This window comes from Rhinolophus hipposideros, assembly GCF_964194185.1.
Source record: "Rhinolophus hipposideros genome assembly, chromosome: 8".
In the NCBI taxonomy this organism is placed as follows: Eukaryota; Metazoa; Chordata; class Mammalia; order Chiroptera; family Rhinolophidae; genus Rhinolophus; species Rhinolophus hipposideros.
In genome coordinates, this window is record NC_138054.1 from 39,869,768 (window position 1) to 39,888,826 (window position 19,059).

Below are 19,059 nucleotides of genomic sequence, written 5' to 3' on the forward strand. Positions count from 1 at the left end.
ACACTAGCATTCTTCAATTCTACCTCTAGATTTCAAATGACTGGATTTATCAAATAACTTCCTGGTAGTAGAAAGAAGCAAGGAAGGAGATATTGCAGAGTATGAGTTATAATTATTAATACTTAAGCTACATGTACAGAACATGTGCATTTATATCCAATTTACTAAATTACTCTTTTAAGTTATTCTAACCACCGATTAACCACAGAATCATCTACACCTGTCTCATGTTGGCTTTTCACTCTGTTTCAGTCAATTCAATAGTTGTCATCCAAGATTCAAAATGAAGTAATTTTAAATGACATGCATACTTTTAGGAGGGCAAAGGGTTGGTTACAATTAGCTAGGATGTCAATGTCAAGACTCAAAGAAGGCTGATCCAGACCCGTGTACATGCCTGTAACCATTTACTTTGTTAGCCTACTCTCTATTAAGGCATATAAAAGGTAACATTCTTGTTTGTGTTAATTAGTTCTAAAAACTTCAGCTTATAGACATCTAGGATGTCATTTATTATTATTAGTGGCATAAAATCCCTAAATGATCAGAAATCTGCCATTTACAAACATTGTTTCCTAAAAAGCAATAAAAATAATTTTTAAACTTACCTGATAGATCTTGGCATCCCTCATAAGTTTTTCTACAGGGTACTCTGTATTAAATCCGTTGCCTCCGAAAATCTGCACAGCATCACTAGCTAACTGATTTGCAACATCTCCAGCAAATGCCTTTGCAATGGAGGCATAATAGGTATTTCGACGACCAGAATCAACCTCCCAAGCTGCTCTCTGGTAACCTAATCTAGCTAATTCAACTTTCATTGCCATTTCAGCCAACAAAAATGACACTCCTTGGTGCTAGAATTAAAAAGAAAAAGTTTAAGAATATATATTGACTAAAAAGTTTTTCTCCTGGAATTTTTTTAAAAAACTTAAAACTAATCTTAGACTTAAGAAGTTACACTCTGCTTCCTCCAACGTTAACACATTACAAAACCAATAGTATACTGATCAAAGATAGTGTATTAACACTGGTACAATATTATCAACTGAATTATAACCTTTATTCAAATTTGGCCAAGTTTTCCACTAATGTCCTTTTCCTGCTCAAGGATCCCATCCAGAATTCCAATTAAATTTAGTTATTTCTTCTTAGTCTTTCCTAGTCTGTACTATTCCTCAGTCTTTCCTTGTCTTTCATGATCTTGACACTTCTGAGTATTACTAATTGGTCATTTTTTGTAGAATGTCCCTGAATTTGGGTTTGTCTGATGTTTTCTTAGGACTGGAATGAAGTTATGCATGATTTTATGAAAATACCACAACAATTGTATGTATCCTGAGTGTCTCTTAAAATGTGGACGCAATGTGTACAGTCTCTGTGGGTCAGGAGTGGAGAAATTAATGCAAAAAAAGCCCCAGCTTTTTAATGAATGAAATCTTGCCATTTGTGACAACATACATGGAACTAGAAGGTATTATACTAAGTGAAATAAGTCAGACTGAGAAGACAAATACCATTGATATCACTTATATGTGCAATCTAAAGAACAAAATAAACAAAACAGAAGCAGACTCAGATACAGAGAACAAACTGATAGTTGCCAGATGGGAGGGAGATTGGGGAGCTAGGTGAAAGTTTTAAGAAACACGAATTGGGGGCCAGCACAGTGGCTCAGGTGGTTGGAGCGCCATGCTCCGAATGCTGAGGTCACTGGTTCAATTCCCACATGGGCCAGTGAGCTGCGCCCTCTACAGCTAAGATTGTGAACAACAACCCTCCCTGGAGCTGGGCTGCCGTGAGCAGCTGGAGGTTGGTGTGGGCTGCCAAGTGCTGCACAGGCTGCTGTGTGCTGCCACGGGCTACTGTGTGCTGCTGTGAGTGGCCGGCAGCCAACATGAGAGGCCTGCAGCTAGTGTGCTGCTGTGGCTGCTGTGTGCTGCCATGGGCTGCTGTGTGCTGCCATGAGCAGCCGGCAGCCAGCGAGAGCTGCCCTGAGCTGCCATGAGCTGCTGACCCAAAACTGGAGACCAACTGCCTCAGCCTGGGGGAGTGCAAGGATCATAACACCAGCATGGGCCAGGAAGCTGTGTCCTACACAACCAGACTGAGAAACAATGGCTTGAAACCGAGTGGGTGGGTAGGGAAGCAGATGAAGGGGGGAAAGAAAAAAAAAGAAATACAAATTGGTAGTTACAGAGTATAGTGAATAATGTTGCAACAACTATGTATAGTGCCAGATGGGTACTAGATTAATAAGGGAACACTACACAAATTATACAAATGTTTAACCACTATGCTGTACACCTGCAACTAACATAAAATAATATTGAATGTGGACTGTAACTGAAAAAAATTAATACTGTTTTAAAAATGGAGGAGAAAAAAAGGAAATAGAAATTCAAATTGATTTCAGACTTCTCCATACAAAACACCAATGCCAGAATACACTTAATTATCAGAGTTTTAAGAATATTTTACAATTCAAAATTCTATACCCAGTTAGGTAATTCCTGTTATAAATATATTTACAAAATTAAATGAAAATATTTAAAAAAACAGCTTAGAATGGTGAAATCTCTGGGATGCCTGATAAAAGTAAAAAAAGTCATTTTCTAGGATGCTTCCACAATGCATTGAAGAAAAATAATACTTGCTACAGATAAACTGACAAGCAAAAATTGACAGGGAATAATTGGCCATAACAGATAGAAGATACAGTAGACGAAAAGATTTACACCCTAAGAACTTGAGGTAACAGAAAAAAATCTGAAAGTTACCATAAATGAAGTATTTTTGTAACAGTGACCCTCTATCTTCTAGTTTTGAAATTTAAACCTCTGATGTAATTCGATTTGACAGTGGTTTGGCTTGGGGCTTTTTGCAAGTTTGTTTTCCTTTCTTTGCTTCCCTCTCCTGCCCCAAACTTTGATGACTGTTTACTGTGCATTTACTATGCATACCAGTTTCAATGGTTCTGTTTACTCTGGACCAGTGTGCACACCTGGCCTGGTAACTTGGGATGGGTTTTTGCCTCTGTATAGGATTCACTCCTGACCCTGGAATTCACTCCTAGCCTCTGAGAAGTACTTTTTCCGGAAGTTGTCTGGCCAACATCTCCTTCCTTTGTTCTGCCCTCCCATGTGAGTATATAAAACCTTTGGTGGTATTCAGAGCAGGAAAGCATTCTTTGTGACAAGGAGTCCACTGTCGTCCCCCTTAATGCTGGCATTTTGGAATAAAACCTGCTTTTCTGTCCACCAGCCTCACCTCTCAAGTTTTGGCTTTCGTGCTACAGCTGGACCTTTTGCATGGTAACAAATTGGCGCCCAACGTGGCCCTGAGATCAGACCAGACCCAGAGCTGGTGTTTTCATCACCCCCCCCAGGGAGGGAGTGGGATGGAGCACCACAGCTGCTCCAATGCTTGCAGCAGGCTGGCCCCAGGGGAGACAATTGCAGGAATGTCCCAGCAGCTGCCAAGACCTTGTTCTTGTTGGGGATTTTTCCCAACTCTCCCCTTACCAGTGTTGACCACCTATAAACACCTAAGCTGGTAGAAAAAAACCAGTTGTCAGTTCTGGAAACCACAGGTTAGGGCCTCATTTGAGACCCATTTGCAATGCCGGTTTTGGGCTTTCATGCCATCTGAGCTTCTATGCCATGCGAGGTTTTATGCCGTTTGAACTTTAGGCCATCTGGGCTTCTATGCCATTGGGGGTCTTTTGAGACCCATTTGAAGTCTGGGCCTTGTAAGACCTGGAGAGCGCACCAGAAATCCTGTCTCATGTTTGGGCAGCGATGCCAGTTGGGGGCCTCATTTGAGGCCCATCTCTGGTACTGGTTTGGCCTTTTATGCTATTTGGGGTCTCTCAAGACCCATTTGCAGTATCAATTTTCGTGGGAGACCAGATTCTGAGCGCCAGCTCCTCTTTGTTGAGGATCTGGTGTGAGTACTCACATTTGGCTTTGTTTTGTCTATATGTAATTTGTTTTGCATTTGTCTGTGCTTTGTTTTACCCTCCTTCTCCTTTGTTTGTGTCTTAAGCAAAAATGGGAGGCTCTCTGTCTATACCATCTGAGAGTCTTCTGCGTCATATGTTGGTTGATTGGTCAACTTATAAACCAATGACAAGAAAGAAAATGGTGTTTTACTGGAATAGTTTGGTCTATGCATACCTTAGAGTTTGAAGAGAAATGGCCCCTTAATGAGTCTTTGAACTATTATCTTGCAGTTAGAATTGTTTTGTCAAAGGTCAAGCAAGTGTGCAAGCTTTTAGGATGTCATAAACTCAGTCTTGCCCCAGAGTTATATAAACTCTCCCTGCTTGACATCACGACCACCAGAACGTAGTGAAGGACATCATATGGGTCCTCTTTATTGATGGTATGCTAATGAGACTGGATGAGCAGAAAGAAGCTAGCACACTGAAGGTGCTGGTAGGGCCATGTGCCTTGTGGGATGGAAGACAAACCATTTAGATCCAAGGGCTCCCTATATCAGTAAAATTTTATAAGCCCAGTGGTCAAGGGTATGTTGGGATAGTCCATGTAAAAGTAAAACATAAATGACTGCACCTTCTACCACGAAAAAGAAAGCATAACACCTGGTGGGCCTGTCTAGGTTTACCGTGTTTCCCCGAAAAGAAGACCTAGCCGGACCATCAGCTCTAATGTCTTTTGGAGCAAAAGTAAATTCATGTTATCTCTGTTACAAAATTTGTCAAGAAAATACCTTGAGTGATAATTAACTTTGAAATCTCATAGAGTTAAGAATAGAACTAAAATAAAAGGTTGTTACAAAGCTTTTCAGTAATGATGTTATATATATGTGATATATATCATACATATATCATATGTATATACATACATATGTATGATATATATGCTTAAACATGGTTTCCCAAATTCTTTGGTAACTCGAAACCTTGGGATTTTGCTAGGTTGGGTTAAATGATAAAAATTATTAAATGTCTAGATATTCCAAAATAACAAAGTTACTGAAATATTAATTATTGGATGGGTCTAAGTTCAACTTTTGGATTCTTGTTACAGAAAAGCTAAAGGATAAATTAAGATCTGTTAATAAATGTGTTCTGGGCTTTAATGAAAATGATTGTAAAAAAAATTAATTTCGTAGACCCTGGAATCACGTATTCAGTATTAAACACTAAGCTGACTAACAAAAGCTCAGCAACACCTTTGGCAACAGGATTAACTAGTCAACTACAGCAAAAGGCTTTTCTCCACGTTTAGAGTGTAAAATGGGATATTGAAAATGTCTTATATGATAAAGCAAAAAAGAATTAATAAAAGTGAGCCTGAAAGGGGACTGCCAAGACCTGTATCTCCTCCCCAGGAACAACCCAGGCTCATCCCCTAGAAATAAATCAAAGTGTCCGAACACCTAAAAAGAGGAGACAAGACCCAAATGGTCTTAGCTGGTTCTTCACACATGCGCATGCTGAAACAAGTCTGTTACTTGAACTCTAGCCTCATTATAATCTTAAAATGAACATTGAGGCTTGCCACCCCCTGACCCCCGCTGTGGAGTTTTCTCTATGCATTATGGGTAAGAGCATGCACAGAAAGAAACTAGTTATATAAACAACATATGTCAATCAAATGACCTCAGTCTGTACGTCACAGCTCCTGCTATAAGGAAATTTACCTACCCTTTCTTACATAAGAAAAAGCTAACCTAAAGTTAGCTGTAGTTGTCTGCCCTGGCAACTTCTATGCCAGCGTCTTTCTTCTTGAACAAAGGTCCTTGCCCTCATTATTTCAGGCTGATCCTGTGAATTCTTCACCTTTTGCGAACAACCAGGGGTTAATTCCAATGACACAACATTGTAATTTTCTCTATGTACCAAAGTGCCCGATCCCCCTTAGGTCAGGATCTTCTGTGTAAGCTCAATGCCCAAATAACTTCTTACCCCAGAAGCAAGAGCTTCACCTACAGGTTCTGCCAGAACATGCCTTGCAGCTTCACATGCTACATGTCTGCCCAGAAAGGACAGGAAGAGAAACTGGGCCTCCAGAGATCTATGAAGCAGTGAGTACAGCCGTTTGGGCAGATGGGAAACCTGGAAAAGCTATTAACACACAACCAGTAAATAAAGCTAAAGGAGGGGGCTGTAAGGCCACATCAAAAATAATACCCCCATTTTGCCAATTAAGCTGCACACGAATGAATAAAGATCTGTATAAGACCTCAGAGCTATCAATGATATAGTTCAAGACATCCCCCAATCCATACACCTTGTTAACTGCAGCGCCAGGAAACTTTGGAAGGTTTTTAGTATTAGATCTCCAGGACGCCTTCTTCTGCATCCCTGTTGGTGAACAGGCACAATCATTATTTGCCTTTGAAAGGCAGGACCCTAAAACAAGGGTTACCTTCCAATATTGCTGGACTGTGCTGCCCCAGGAATTTAAAAACTCTCCGGCCATTTTTAATGATAGGGCCCGGCGTGCTCTTCAGCTAACTGAAGCAGTCCTATTACAATATGTGCACGACTTGCTGATAGCAAGCCCAACCTTCGAAGTCTGCCAGTCTACTACTATCTTAGTTCTAAATCATCTGGCACGTTGTGGATACAAAGTGTCCCCTCAAAAGGCCCAAGTCTGCAAACAGAAAGTAACTTCTTATTGTCACACAGCAGCATGCCCGTCTGTCCCTCGTGCTTATCCCTAAAAAGAAAGAAGAGTCTGTGAGACTATTCCTTTCAGGGACATTGCTTCACCTTTATGCCATCTCCTTGTTTGGCCCCAAAGGATGGATGGCTAGCCAATGACGGGTAAGATTCCTCAAGAAAGGAACAACCTAAGACAGGCACAGTCGTGTGGGGACCACCAGGAGAATTCGCGGGGTTGACAGAGGTGGGCATAGACCCCCACCATCCCCCAGAGGAGAGCTTCTGCCTCTGTGGCTGTATTCCTTCCCACAACCTGCTTGGGAAGTGATTCTAGATGTGATAACATCAGTTCTCCATGTCAGTAAGTTTTCAACATAAAGGTTTCGTCCCCTGGGGAGGTACAAACAATAATTATTTATACATCATGGGACTTTTGACAGGCAAGGGTGATTGGTTTGAACCAGTTTTCTGGTATGATGTATGAGACACAGACCCTAGAGAAAACAATGCTACTTCCCTGTATGTGCCTCAATAAAAGCCACAAGGTGGCCCAATTCGGGGCTCTCAGTCCTTGGAGGCTGTGAGACCCTTGGCCCGTTTCAAAACTTTCTTGATTTCTGTTTCTTTCTTAACCCTTCGCTGCCCCTTCTCATTCTCTCACTGCCCGTGTTGCGCTGGACACGACAACTTATCTCAGTTTTCAGCTAAGACAAGGTACCAGGAACCCAACGTCTGGCCAAAAACGAGCAATAGCACCTACGCAGGTCCCTACAAATAGGAAGACAACTGTGGGGACTCTCAGGCATGGCAGGATGTTGTTGCATATGGACCCCAAACCTTGACCTCATAGCTAGGCCCCGTTATGAATCCTTAAAGGGACTGGGTTCTGAACCCCTAGACCGGATGGTCGAATGCCAACAGGCTTCTAACATAATCAAAGAGCACTTATTGTCAGCCCGGCTCAAGGTTTACCCAACCCCCATAAGCCATTCAAGTTATACGTTTATGAAAAACGGGATAGGGTTAGGAGTCCTTGTCCAGATGCTGGGAGACTTGGCACAACCAATAGCCTACTTCTCCAAAAGGCTTGAACAAACAACACAAAAGGTGGCCACCTTGTTGGCAGGCAGTTACAGCTACTTGTGACATCCTACAAGAAGCAGAAAAATTAACTCTAGGTCCGTGAGTGACGGTGTTTATACTACACGAGTCCTGGCTTTATTAGAACAAAAGGGAGGGTACTAACTAATGACTGGGCGAATGGGCCAATACCAAGCCATTTTGCTAGACAATCTTAATGTGGCACTGTGAACTACTATGACACTGAACCCAGCCACCCTGCTACCAGCCTCTAGCTCAGACTCTAGCCTAACACATGACTGTCTGGAAATTCTTGACTCAGTCTCTTCCAGCCGAAAGGACCTATGTGACCTGCCACTGACGGAACCTGAATGGGAATTTTACACTGGCAGAGCAGTTTCATGAATAAAGGACATCGAAAGCCACGAATGCTGTGGTGACACTGGACAAGGTAGTAAAATCTCATGCCCTCTCTGCGGGCACGTCTGTACAAAAGGCTGAGCTAATTGCTCTCACCAGGACCCTGGAATTGTCCCAGGACAAGCAGGAAAATACATACACTGCCTCAAAGTGTGCCTTTAATGGTTACCCATGCCCATGGTGCTATATGGAAAGGACATCTCTTGGCCTCAGGAAACCAAGAGGTTCAATACCCACCAGAAATATTAACCTTACTGGAAGCTATAAACCTGCCTGACCGAATTGCTATCATGCATTGTTCAGGACATTAGAAGGGTGTCACTCAGGTCACCCAGGGAAACAGGGCAGCCAATAAAGCAACAAAACAAGCAGCTCAAGACACCCCAATCTTAGAGGTACTAAAACTTCATGTAAATGTATCAGAATTCAAGCCTCAAAATTCAAAAAAAGATGAGGAACATGCCCAAGAATGGGAATTTACAAACAATGACCCCAACTCCACATGGAAAATTAATGCCCATGGCGTATTACTTCCTGAGGCCCTAGTGTATCCCATTCAAAGACACCTACAGGAAGGGACTCGCTATGGCAGAGATGCGTTAATGGGGGTCATTTAAAGGGACCACATTTGTTTAACAGTGTTCAGCGGATCACTTAAGGATGCCAATTGTGTGCTAAAAACAATCCTAAAGGCTAAACATAATCCTCCTGAAAAGGGGGTACAATATATTGGAATATGTGCTAATGATGATTGGCATGTTGATTTTACACAAAAGCCTTGAACCCAGGGAAATTTTAAGTTCTTTCTAGCTTTTGTAGATACTTTCTTAGGGTGGGTAGAAGCACACCCTACTCGGACTGAATAGGCTGTTGATGTGGCCAGATGCTTGCTCAAGGAAATTATACCAAGGTTTGGCCTTTCAACCTCCATCCAAGATGACAACGAGCCACCGTTTATGTCTGAAGTCACCCAAAGGGTTGCAACACCCACCGGAGGAACCACTGTACCCGTTCCTCCGGAGGACACCCGGAGGACAGAGTGCTGCTGCTTAAGACGTGGAAAGAATGGGGACCTGAAAACCAGCTTGCTGAAAAACGGACCGGCCCCTATGATGTGTTGCGGATTACACACACAGCTCTAACGCTTCCCAGAATGACGCGCTGGATTCACACTGCAGTGAAGCAAGCTCCTTTAGAGAAAACACCCAAGTCCATCGAGTCTGCATGGACTTGTGCACTCACTGAAAATTTCAAACTATTCTTTAAAAAACAACTAAGACGTACTAGGAAAGTTGTAAAAGGTTTGTGATGAAAAAAAAAAATCTTAAGAAAATTTATGTATGGTTAAGCTAAATGATTAAGTAAATCTGAATATCAAAAGTAAGCCGGTACAAAATTAGGGTTAAAGCTCTCTCTCTGCTAATAAGACAAAGTTTGTTAGACTGTTGGTCTGCTACTGATACTATGAAAAAGTTTACTGCCTAAAGATTGTGTGTCTTATCAATAATATCCTGTTTTATATTATTAGGTCCTTGGTTTCTCCACAACAATAAGGACTACGTTTTACTAATAATTATATATGAGTTCTGACAATTAAGTTCGCGAACTCATCCTAGAAAAAGTGCTGCGTATCTCATTGCTGAATATCATCACTACGGTCACCTTTGAAGTACTCCCCTTGGGAAGCTATGCACTGATGCCAGCACCTAGTCCATCATTCAAAGCAATTTTGGAACTCTTTTTCTGGAATGGCCATCAGAGCTGGCCTTGTATCACCCTTGATGTCCCAAATGTCATCAAAATGTCTTCCTTTCAATGTTTCCTTTATCTTCAGGTAAAGAAAGAAGTCATTGGGGCCAGATCAGGTGAGTAGGGAGGGTGTTCCAATACAGTGATTTGTTTACTGGCTAAAAACTCCCTCACAGACAGTGCCGTGTGAGCTGGTGCATTGTCGTGATGCAAGAGCCATGAATTGTTGGCGAAAAGTTCAAGTCGTTTTCATCTAACTTTTTCATGCAGCCTTTTCAGCACTTCCAAATAGTAAACTTGGTTAACTTTTGTCCAGTTAGTACAAATTCATAATGAATAATCCCTCTGATATCAAAAAAAAGGTTAGCAACATCATTGTAACAAGTTCGCAAACTTAACTGTCACACCCCTTAAGCTTCTGTACTCTCGGACTGCTAGAGTTCATGTGCCCTCCTCGGCATCAGAGCATAGGCCAGTGTAAGGAAGGTTAGCGTAATGTTTTCCCTAACCTGACAAGATACTATAATGGTTCTGGCCCACTGTTACGTCCCTGATAAAGAGTTTCAGATCCTAAAAGGAGATCAGGGAATTTGTTTAAATGTCTGTAACAACCGAGACAGGGAAAACAAGGGAAGAAAGGAACAGTGAGACCAGAGGATGAGGTCAGAGATAGGACAGATTTTTGGCTGCAGCCACCTCAGGGCATCCCAGAAACCTAAGAGACACATCAGGTAAAGAAGCCTGCTTTGGATATAGAAGCCCAGACCACTGGAGTAAGGAGTATCCTAATCCTGCAAAGAAGCCATGCACCCATGTGCAAACTAAAAGGACAATGGAAGAGGGATTGTCCCGTTCTGAAGGGAGCGGGGCCCCACTCCTTCCTCACAAATGGCTGTGGTTGACTGGTGGGCCTGGGGCTCCCAGTGGCTCCCAAGAGGAAAGAGGCTCCACTACAAGGGTGGAGATGTGGGTGACCCTTGCCGTGTAATGTAAGCCTGTTAATTTCCTGATTAATATGGGAACCACTTAACTCTGTCTTAACTGCTCACTCTGGACCTATTTCCTCTAAAACCTGCTCAGCTGTGACGGTAAATAGAGCACCAGATTTGGGCTCATTTTACTCAGCCTGTACCTTACCGTTGGTCTATACCTTAAAAGAAATGAAAAATGAGCAAATCAGACTCTAAAGACTCTGGAAAAGTTCTGTCAGGAGATCTCCAAGCTCTGGCTCTAATTGCTGCCCATTGCTTTTGATTCTGACCTTAATTTTGTTATTTTTTTATGCTATTAACTTGGGAGAGGTTCAGTAGGGACTCAGGAAACGGGAACCAGCACATTCCCCAGACCAACCGCTCTACACATTGGATGGGACCAAGTTCTGTAAGAAGCCTAGAGGGGAAGAGATCCTTTGCAGTTCTCCTGAGCACCCCAACTGTTGTTGGGCTTCAGAGAGTCAGCAGCTGGGTCCACTTCCTTAGAATCAAACCTGTTTCATTTAAATCTCCACTGGACTTCCCCAGAAGGAAGACTGTCACTCCTGTTCCTGTGAGCCAACTGAAGACCTTAAACTCTGCTTCAAACAATCAAGTGGATCTCCCAAGGCTGGTTAAGTACTGATAACTGCTGTAGCTGCACATTATGCCTTTTTCTTGGGCCTTATTTTCGGTCTAGTTTTCCTCTTTTATTTATGCCCCACCTGGGATGCCCACTGAATGCATCACCATGATTTTTAATCTTTTTGGCTCTCTTCTTCCCCAGGTTCTTGGGCGGGGGGGGGGGGGGGGGGGGGAATTGGGAAAGTAACTTTGTTGTCAATTCTTCTCACACTGCATATCTTTGGCCTTTGTCTTTTGGCCTCATTGTCAGGTTTGTGTCATCCACAACACAGCAGCTTCACCTCCAGAAGGTCATCGACAGGGTGCCAACCCAACTCACCCCTCCTGAGGGTGACAAACTATGCCAGCAGCAGCTTGACCAAGCGGCCCGGGGTTTTTTTCTTTTGCAGTTCCTCCATAGCCCCCTCCCGACTGTAACAGGATAGCAAAGAAGTCTGATGACATAGGCAGCGACCGCACCCACTCTCAGCAGGAAGTAGCAAGAACCAACCTCACCTTGAGTTTTGGCTAACGTGAGGTGAGCAGCTGGACCTTTTGCATGGTAACATTTTTATATAATTAAAGAGATAAAAAGGAGACAGAGAAGTTATGTTGAAAAACCAGGATACCATCAAAGAAAGGGTGGAATTGAAAAAGAACCAAATATAAATTCTAGAAATAAAAGTCATTAAAAAATTCTACAGATGGATTAAGTAGCAGATTAGGCACAAGATCAAAGAACTGGAAAGCTGTCTGAGAAAATTATCTAGAATACAGCATAGAGAGATAAATAATGAAACTGGGGCTAAGGGACATAGAGCAATAATTCACATTTGATCTGTCGACCAGCGCCAGCCCACAAACCGTTACTGGTTCATGGTACAGAAAGTGAAAGTATGTAGAAATTTTTAAACAATTGTTACCGCCAGACGAGGCTGGTGAAGAAAAGCAGATTTTATTCCAAATTGCCTGCATTAGGGAAGACAGTGGACTCCCTGTCACAAAGACTGCCTTCCTCTCTCAATATAGCCAAAAGGCTTTATAGACAACTTTAGGAAAAGGTGCTTCCTAGAGACTATTCTGCCCCAGGGTCAGGAGTGAACCACATAGGGATGCGAGAAACCCCTGTCAAATTACAGGGCCAGGTGTGCACACTAGTCCAAAGTAAAAAGAACCATTGCAACTGGTTTGCATAGCAAATGCACAGTAAACAGAATCATCAAGGTTTGGGGGAGGAAAGGGAAGCAAAGAAAGAAAAAAAAAACTTTCAAAAAGTCCCAAGCCAAACCATAGTCGAATCGAATTACATCACAGGTTTAAATTTCAAAAATATAAGATATAGGGTCACCATTACACAATTTTATATTCCTGTGACATTCTTATATTTAACAAAACTAATGGTCCAATATTGATTGGAAATTAAAAACAAACTGATCTTTCACCACAGATAGTTTGAGAACCACTGACACAAGGGAATAAAAACAGAAGGTTTTCACTGTACAACCTATAATTTCAGAAGAAAAGAGATTAATGTATCTCTTCAATATTTGATGAGATAAGAGTTAAAAATTTCCTTGGAAACTCATGAAAGACATGACTCTTTAGTACTAAAATTTGATACTGAAGAAGACATGGAAAGTAATGTGGATTAAGACATGAAATGAAGTCCTTGATCTGTGATTTATAAACTGTGTGACCTTGGACAAGTTATTTAATCTCTCAGCCTCAGTTTCCTGGTCTGAAATGGAGAATATACTACTACCAAAACAAGGGTAGCACAGACAGGCACGCAGTTCTGTAATTAACGTAATTCCCTGAGTGGACAATAGTTAGTGGCAGAGTCTAAAGAAAATCTATTCTTGAAGCTCCTCCTGATAGATCACATTATCTTGTTACCAAACAAGAAATAAATTAGTTCATACTTGAAAGATAATTTTCAAATATTTAGATGAAAATGATTTTTTACATTTGAACAAAGCCAAGTAAAATATTAAAATTACCTCCACAAGCAGCTTTCCAAAAGTTTTCCTATCCAGTGCATATTTGGTAGCTTCATCCAAAGCTCTCTGTGCTAGTCCCACAGCACCAGCTGCTACCTAGTATTTTAACATTTTACAAAGCAAAAGTTCATGTTGTCTTTAAAACATATATATAACGGCTATTTGCCTAAGATTCAAAGTTAAGTTTATACACAGAGATGACCTATAGCTTAAGGCAACAAGGCAACAAGAAAAAGGGGGCTAGGCGGAAAGAAATACAATCATTTAAATTTATATTATTTATGCATTAAAGGTTAACGGAAAGCATTTGTGAAGCACAGGATCACAGACTAAAGACAAATCATTCCTTCTGTTTAACAAAAGAAAACTTCTTAGAGGAAATATTCCTACTGAGAAAAGAGGAATTGAGTACATATCAGCAGGAATGACAAAATTATGTGTGAACTGCCTCTGTAAATTTGGCAGCAACTACAATAATTTTGTATTTGCTAAAATAATTTCTGTAACAGGTAGCGAGAGAGTTGAAAAATTTTAACAAATAAAAACAGAATCTCTCTCCATCCTTAATAAAAGCAACTTTAAAAAATATATACCAAGCATACAATGTTAAAATAAAACTACTCAGTGTGATAAATACAAGATTATCAAGTCATATTACTTACCGGAGGTCTGGTTTTATCAAAAGCTCCCATTGCAATTTTGAAACCAGCTCCCTCACCAATCAAAACATTTTCTTTAGGCACTTTCACATCTTCAAAGACAATTCCTCTTGTATCTGAACATCGCTGGCCCATATTTAATTCCTAATTAAGGAAAATGATATATATTAAGGAACATTTTTTGAGCTAGCATAAATTTTGGCTTAAACCATTGCTTTATGACTTTCTATAATTATCTAAAACAGTGGTCAACAAACTATGGCTTGCAATGCCTGTTTTGTAAAGAAAACTTCACTGGAACACAATCACACGTATTTGTTTCCATATTGTCTGTGGCTACTTTCTTGCTACCATAGCAGAATTGAGTAGTTATGACAGAGACCATACGGCCCTCCAAGTCTAAAATATTAACAACTCAGATCTTTTGACCAAAAAAAGAGTATCCACCCCTAGTCTAAAGCAATGTTTCACAAACTTTGAAACCAACACTTGTCTGCATGTACATATTACCTGTAAAGACAAATTTCATTATATGATTGAAGGCTGTCTTTTTTTTTTTTTTTTTTTTAATTATGAATGTCTGGAAAAACATTTAGGAAACAATCTGATTTGGGATGTTTAATTTTAGCTTAACTAATACAGTTAGCTAATAAAGTTATGTACTAGGTAAAAGTTGAATTTATTTTCTCTCAACTCTTAAAATTAGGTTAACTGAGGTAGAATTTACATACAGAAAAATTCACCCTTTTTACACGTACATTTCTAATACTTTCAACAAATGTTTAAGTGTAACCACCACCACAGTCAAGATACAGAATATTTTAGCACCCTAAAAAGTTCTCTTGTACCCATTTTTAGTTAATTCCTTACTCTACTCCCAACTCCAAGCAACCGCTTATCTAATTTCTGTCCATATAATTTTTCCTTTTCCAGAATGTCATATAAGTGGAATAAGATTAGCCTTCTGTGTCTCACTTTTACTGCTGAGTATCCATTATCCATTTACCAGTTGATGGGCACCCCCCACCCCTAAGTTTTTAACAATTATAAAGCTGCTATAAGCATTCATGTACAGGTTTTTATTTGTTTATTTTTTCATTTTTCTTGGATAAATATCCAGGAGTGCTAGGTATGGTGTAAATGTTTAACTTTATAAGAAACTGCCAAAGTAGCTACATTCCCTTGAAAATATTCAAACCAACAGGAAGCGATGTAGTAGTAATAATGAATACCTACATATACCCTTCACTCATTGTCAACATTTTGCTTTATTTCTATCTTGTGTTATGTATATAACCATTAGCATTATTTGCTGAATTATTTGAGAGGAAGTTGCAGACATCGTGATCCTTCTCCTTAAGGGAAAAAAAATAATTTTATCTCATTTTTAATAAGGAGTGTGAGAAGCAAGGGGCTATGAAAACATAGAGCTGTAAATGAATTCTTTAATTTGCATGCTTTAATGTTAACAGTCTGCTTCCAGGTTTGAAGACAAGGTGACAATACTGTATAGTTTGACACAAAAGAAACCAACATCTCTTTATTTTGTCTTTATAAGTCAATAAATTCTGGTACTTTAGACCCTCATTCAGATATAGTGAGAAAACTGTTTATGAAAACACTGTTTATCCTGTTTCTCAGACTCACCCCAAACATCTGAACATTTAAAACTTAAAAGCTTCCTGGACTTTTAAGCCACATAATTTCTAAACCACAAACATTTGAAAAACATCAAATTTGTAAAGGTGTCTGAAACTAAAAAAAAAGATTTAAGGAAGTTTATATACAATAATCAGTCTCTCACTAGAAAGTCAGTTCCCCAAGTGCAAGGATTTAATGTCTGTTTTGAAACATTCACTCTCCCCAATACCTAGAATAGTATCTAGCATGTAGTATGAACTTAATAAATATTTACTGAATTAGAGATTTTTTTATTAAGTGACAAAATTGGGGGAAAAAGAAAGTGAGACTAGTAGATATAGCAAGATAAAATCAGAAGTGGGTTTACTATTGAGAAAAGTATAAGCTGTTAGGTCCTTTACATTTTCTAGAAATGGCCATAAATTTGGCCCTGAGTTTTCTAATAATCATCTTTAAAAAAGAAACATGGATAAAATATAAATGAAAATAAACCAATTACTTAGAAGAAGCACAACCATTCTTAGTACTTAAATGTTTTCATATACAACCTTATTATAGTTTTATTTGTAAAATGCAGTCTACCTTTAATATCTACTCTTAAAAGAAAACATAGACTAATGCAGTGTCAGAAACCACATTGGGCAAGTTCCTAGAACACCTTAGTACTGATCTCAACTATGCCTCTAAGTATGTAACCTTGAATAAATCATTTCACTTGGATCTCAATTTCAATATTCAGTAAACAGATTGAAGTAAATAATGTGTAGGTTATCTTCCACCTTTAATATTCTATGACCTAAAAGAGAAGTTAGCCCTCTCACATACTCTAGCAACATGCTTCCGTTTTAGAGAGGCTTGGTTACAGCACAGAGATTCTGATGGCTTTTAAACAAGGATTGCACAAATATACATGACTGGTTTAGAAGTTTGTATAACTTGGCCAATTCAAATTCCGGTTCAGGTTATGTCATCCCTAGTCTATCTAATATTTGACCAGATAATATCTGAACGTTCCTGATATGGGAGGAAGTAAACACATTCATGTAACCTTTAGTAACTGTCAATTAAATTCCATAATTCGGCCTTTGCCTTAGATATAGGCATCATTTAGTCATTAAGTTTTCTTTTATACAAATTCATTTTGCAAAATGTTTTACAGTTGTAAAATTGACTCTTCTCTTCCTATTCTCAGTTATAATCTTAAATCATGCTTCCTGAGCTCTCAGTAAGACTGCTTTAATGACTTCATTTCTTTCCTTTTTTTATTTGTTAAATTTTAAATTCTTTTTGTTTTAGTCTACTTTAAATGCTACTGCTGAATTATTTCTACACATTCAGATTACAACACTTTTTAAATATGTTAAGTTACCTTTTCTTATTTAAATAAAATATTTCTTGCCTTTCCACATTCAAGGCACTTCTCAGGCACAGATTTTTAGTATTGTATGACCTTGGGTAATCAATTTATGTCACATTGTTTTAATACATCAATGAGCATAAGGCCACTTGTCCTACCCAAAAGGTTACTACTGTAAGAAAGGAAAAGGAGTGGAAAAGTCTTTTTAAATATCTAACATGAATGGGCACTCTTTCAAATAACGCCTTGAAATGATTCTCAACTTGAAGTCTCCAGCAATATATAGACTCAGCTCTACTTTAAAACACAGCTCTACTTTATTCCAACTTAATACAAACAAAATATTTTCAATAAAGTAAACTGTAATAGTTATTTTGAAATTTATAGGTAAAATAATATTTGAGGCCTTAATCACTGATAAATATATATTTTACCTTTCTTCCAGGCTGCACTCCTGGGGTGTCTGCTTCCACAATAAATCCAGTGAAGGCTTTACTAGCAGGAGCCTTAGGATCCGGATCGGAACGAGCCAATAAAAAATACCTAGTACATATACATACATAACGATAAAGATTATGATACTAGCAGACAACACATGGTGATTGCTATCTAAGCTAATCCTCCCAACAATCCCAATTATTATTATCCCCTTTTTCAGATGAGGAAATGAAGAATCAGAGAAGTTTAAAAGCTTGACTAAGTCACATACTTATGATGTGACAGAGCTAGTATTTCAACCCCAGTCTTCTTTTTACTTTTGTATTTTATTGGGGATTATTGGGGAACAGTGTGTTTCTCCAGGGCTCATCAGCTCCAAGTCACCGTTCTGCAATCTACTTGTGGAGGGCGCAGCTCCAAGTCCAGTCGGGGCGCAGACCACCATCCCAGGTAGGAATTGAACCAGCAACCTTGCTGTTGAGAACTCGCACTCTAACCAGCTGAGCCATCCAGCCGCCCAACCCCGGACTACTTAATATGGTATTCAACTTCTTTTGGCATTATGAGTTACAAGTTTAAATTCCTTGCATAAAGATACTATAATATTTTTTTAAAAGTATGTGCATGTTGGAACTGGCACTTCTCCTTTCCCAAAACTAGTTTAATTCTTTAAAGGACAGCTATCTGGAAAAGGAGGGCAAATAGGGCTGCTGTCTAGTTATAAAGGAGTAATATGAGATAGAGACCCCTATGTTCTGACTACCATCCTCCTTTGTGAAGTAAAATCAGTGCTTTTGTTATAGCTGAACGATCATGAATATTTGCTAGGTTTTTCCTCCAAAAGAATTATGCAGAAATATTTTTAAATGAAACATGAGGAAAAAGGCAAAATATCCACATACCTATATAACCCTTATTCTAAACACCTTGGGGTATAGGAAAATTTTCTAAAAATTCCTTAAATTTATTTTCTGTGTTTAAAACTAATAAATTATTCATTCACTCTCCAGTTTTACTTAGTAATAGCAAAAAAATAGTAAAAATTGTTTTCTGGTTTTATATATTACTGAATTTGTCTTTTTACACAAAGAGTAATACTTAATAATTTCTTAAAATTATAAAAACTTCTAATTGCATTGTTAGATTTCCTTCAACTTTAAATTTTAATCATTTCTTCATTTTTTTATTACTTGCTGATATTATGATGTCTCACAGAAAGATAATGATATCCATAATCCTGGACACTCATAAAAGGATTGACAGATATGTTTAATACAAAACAAATGTGGATGCATTCCCAGGAATAATGCGTTGCTTGTCAGAAAATGGGACTGCAAAGCACACAAATATATTGAATTGGAATTTTTGCAGATGAGGAAAGAGAGCCCACTTAGTTCCTTATTCCAATCACCAGAAAGTCCTTCTTCTAGAAGTCTTTATAGTGACTTCTAGACTTCTTTTAGAAGTCCACCAATAGTGATGG

General features: G+C 39.2%; 1 protein-coding gene across 1 annotated transcript in view; it reads right to left on the bottom strand.

Annotated features, from left to right (window-relative positions):
• The window catches only part of ACADM (acyl-CoA dehydrogenase medium chain), a 30,369-nt gene that overhangs the window by 1,424 nt on the left and 9,886 nt on the right, over window positions 1–19,059 (bottom strand). Inside the window, exons 8-11 of the mRNA XM_081056928.1 lie at window positions 17,573–17,681; window positions 14,144–14,284; window positions 13,482–13,577; window positions 609–857 (exon numbers count right to left, since the gene is read on the bottom strand). Coding sequence (XP_080913054.1) covers window positions 609–857; window positions 13,482–13,577; window positions 14,144–14,284; window positions 17,573–17,681 — 595 coding nt within the window. The remainder of the gene's footprint in view (window positions 1–608; window positions 858–13,481; window positions 13,578–14,143; window positions 14,285–17,572; window positions 17,682–19,059) is intronic.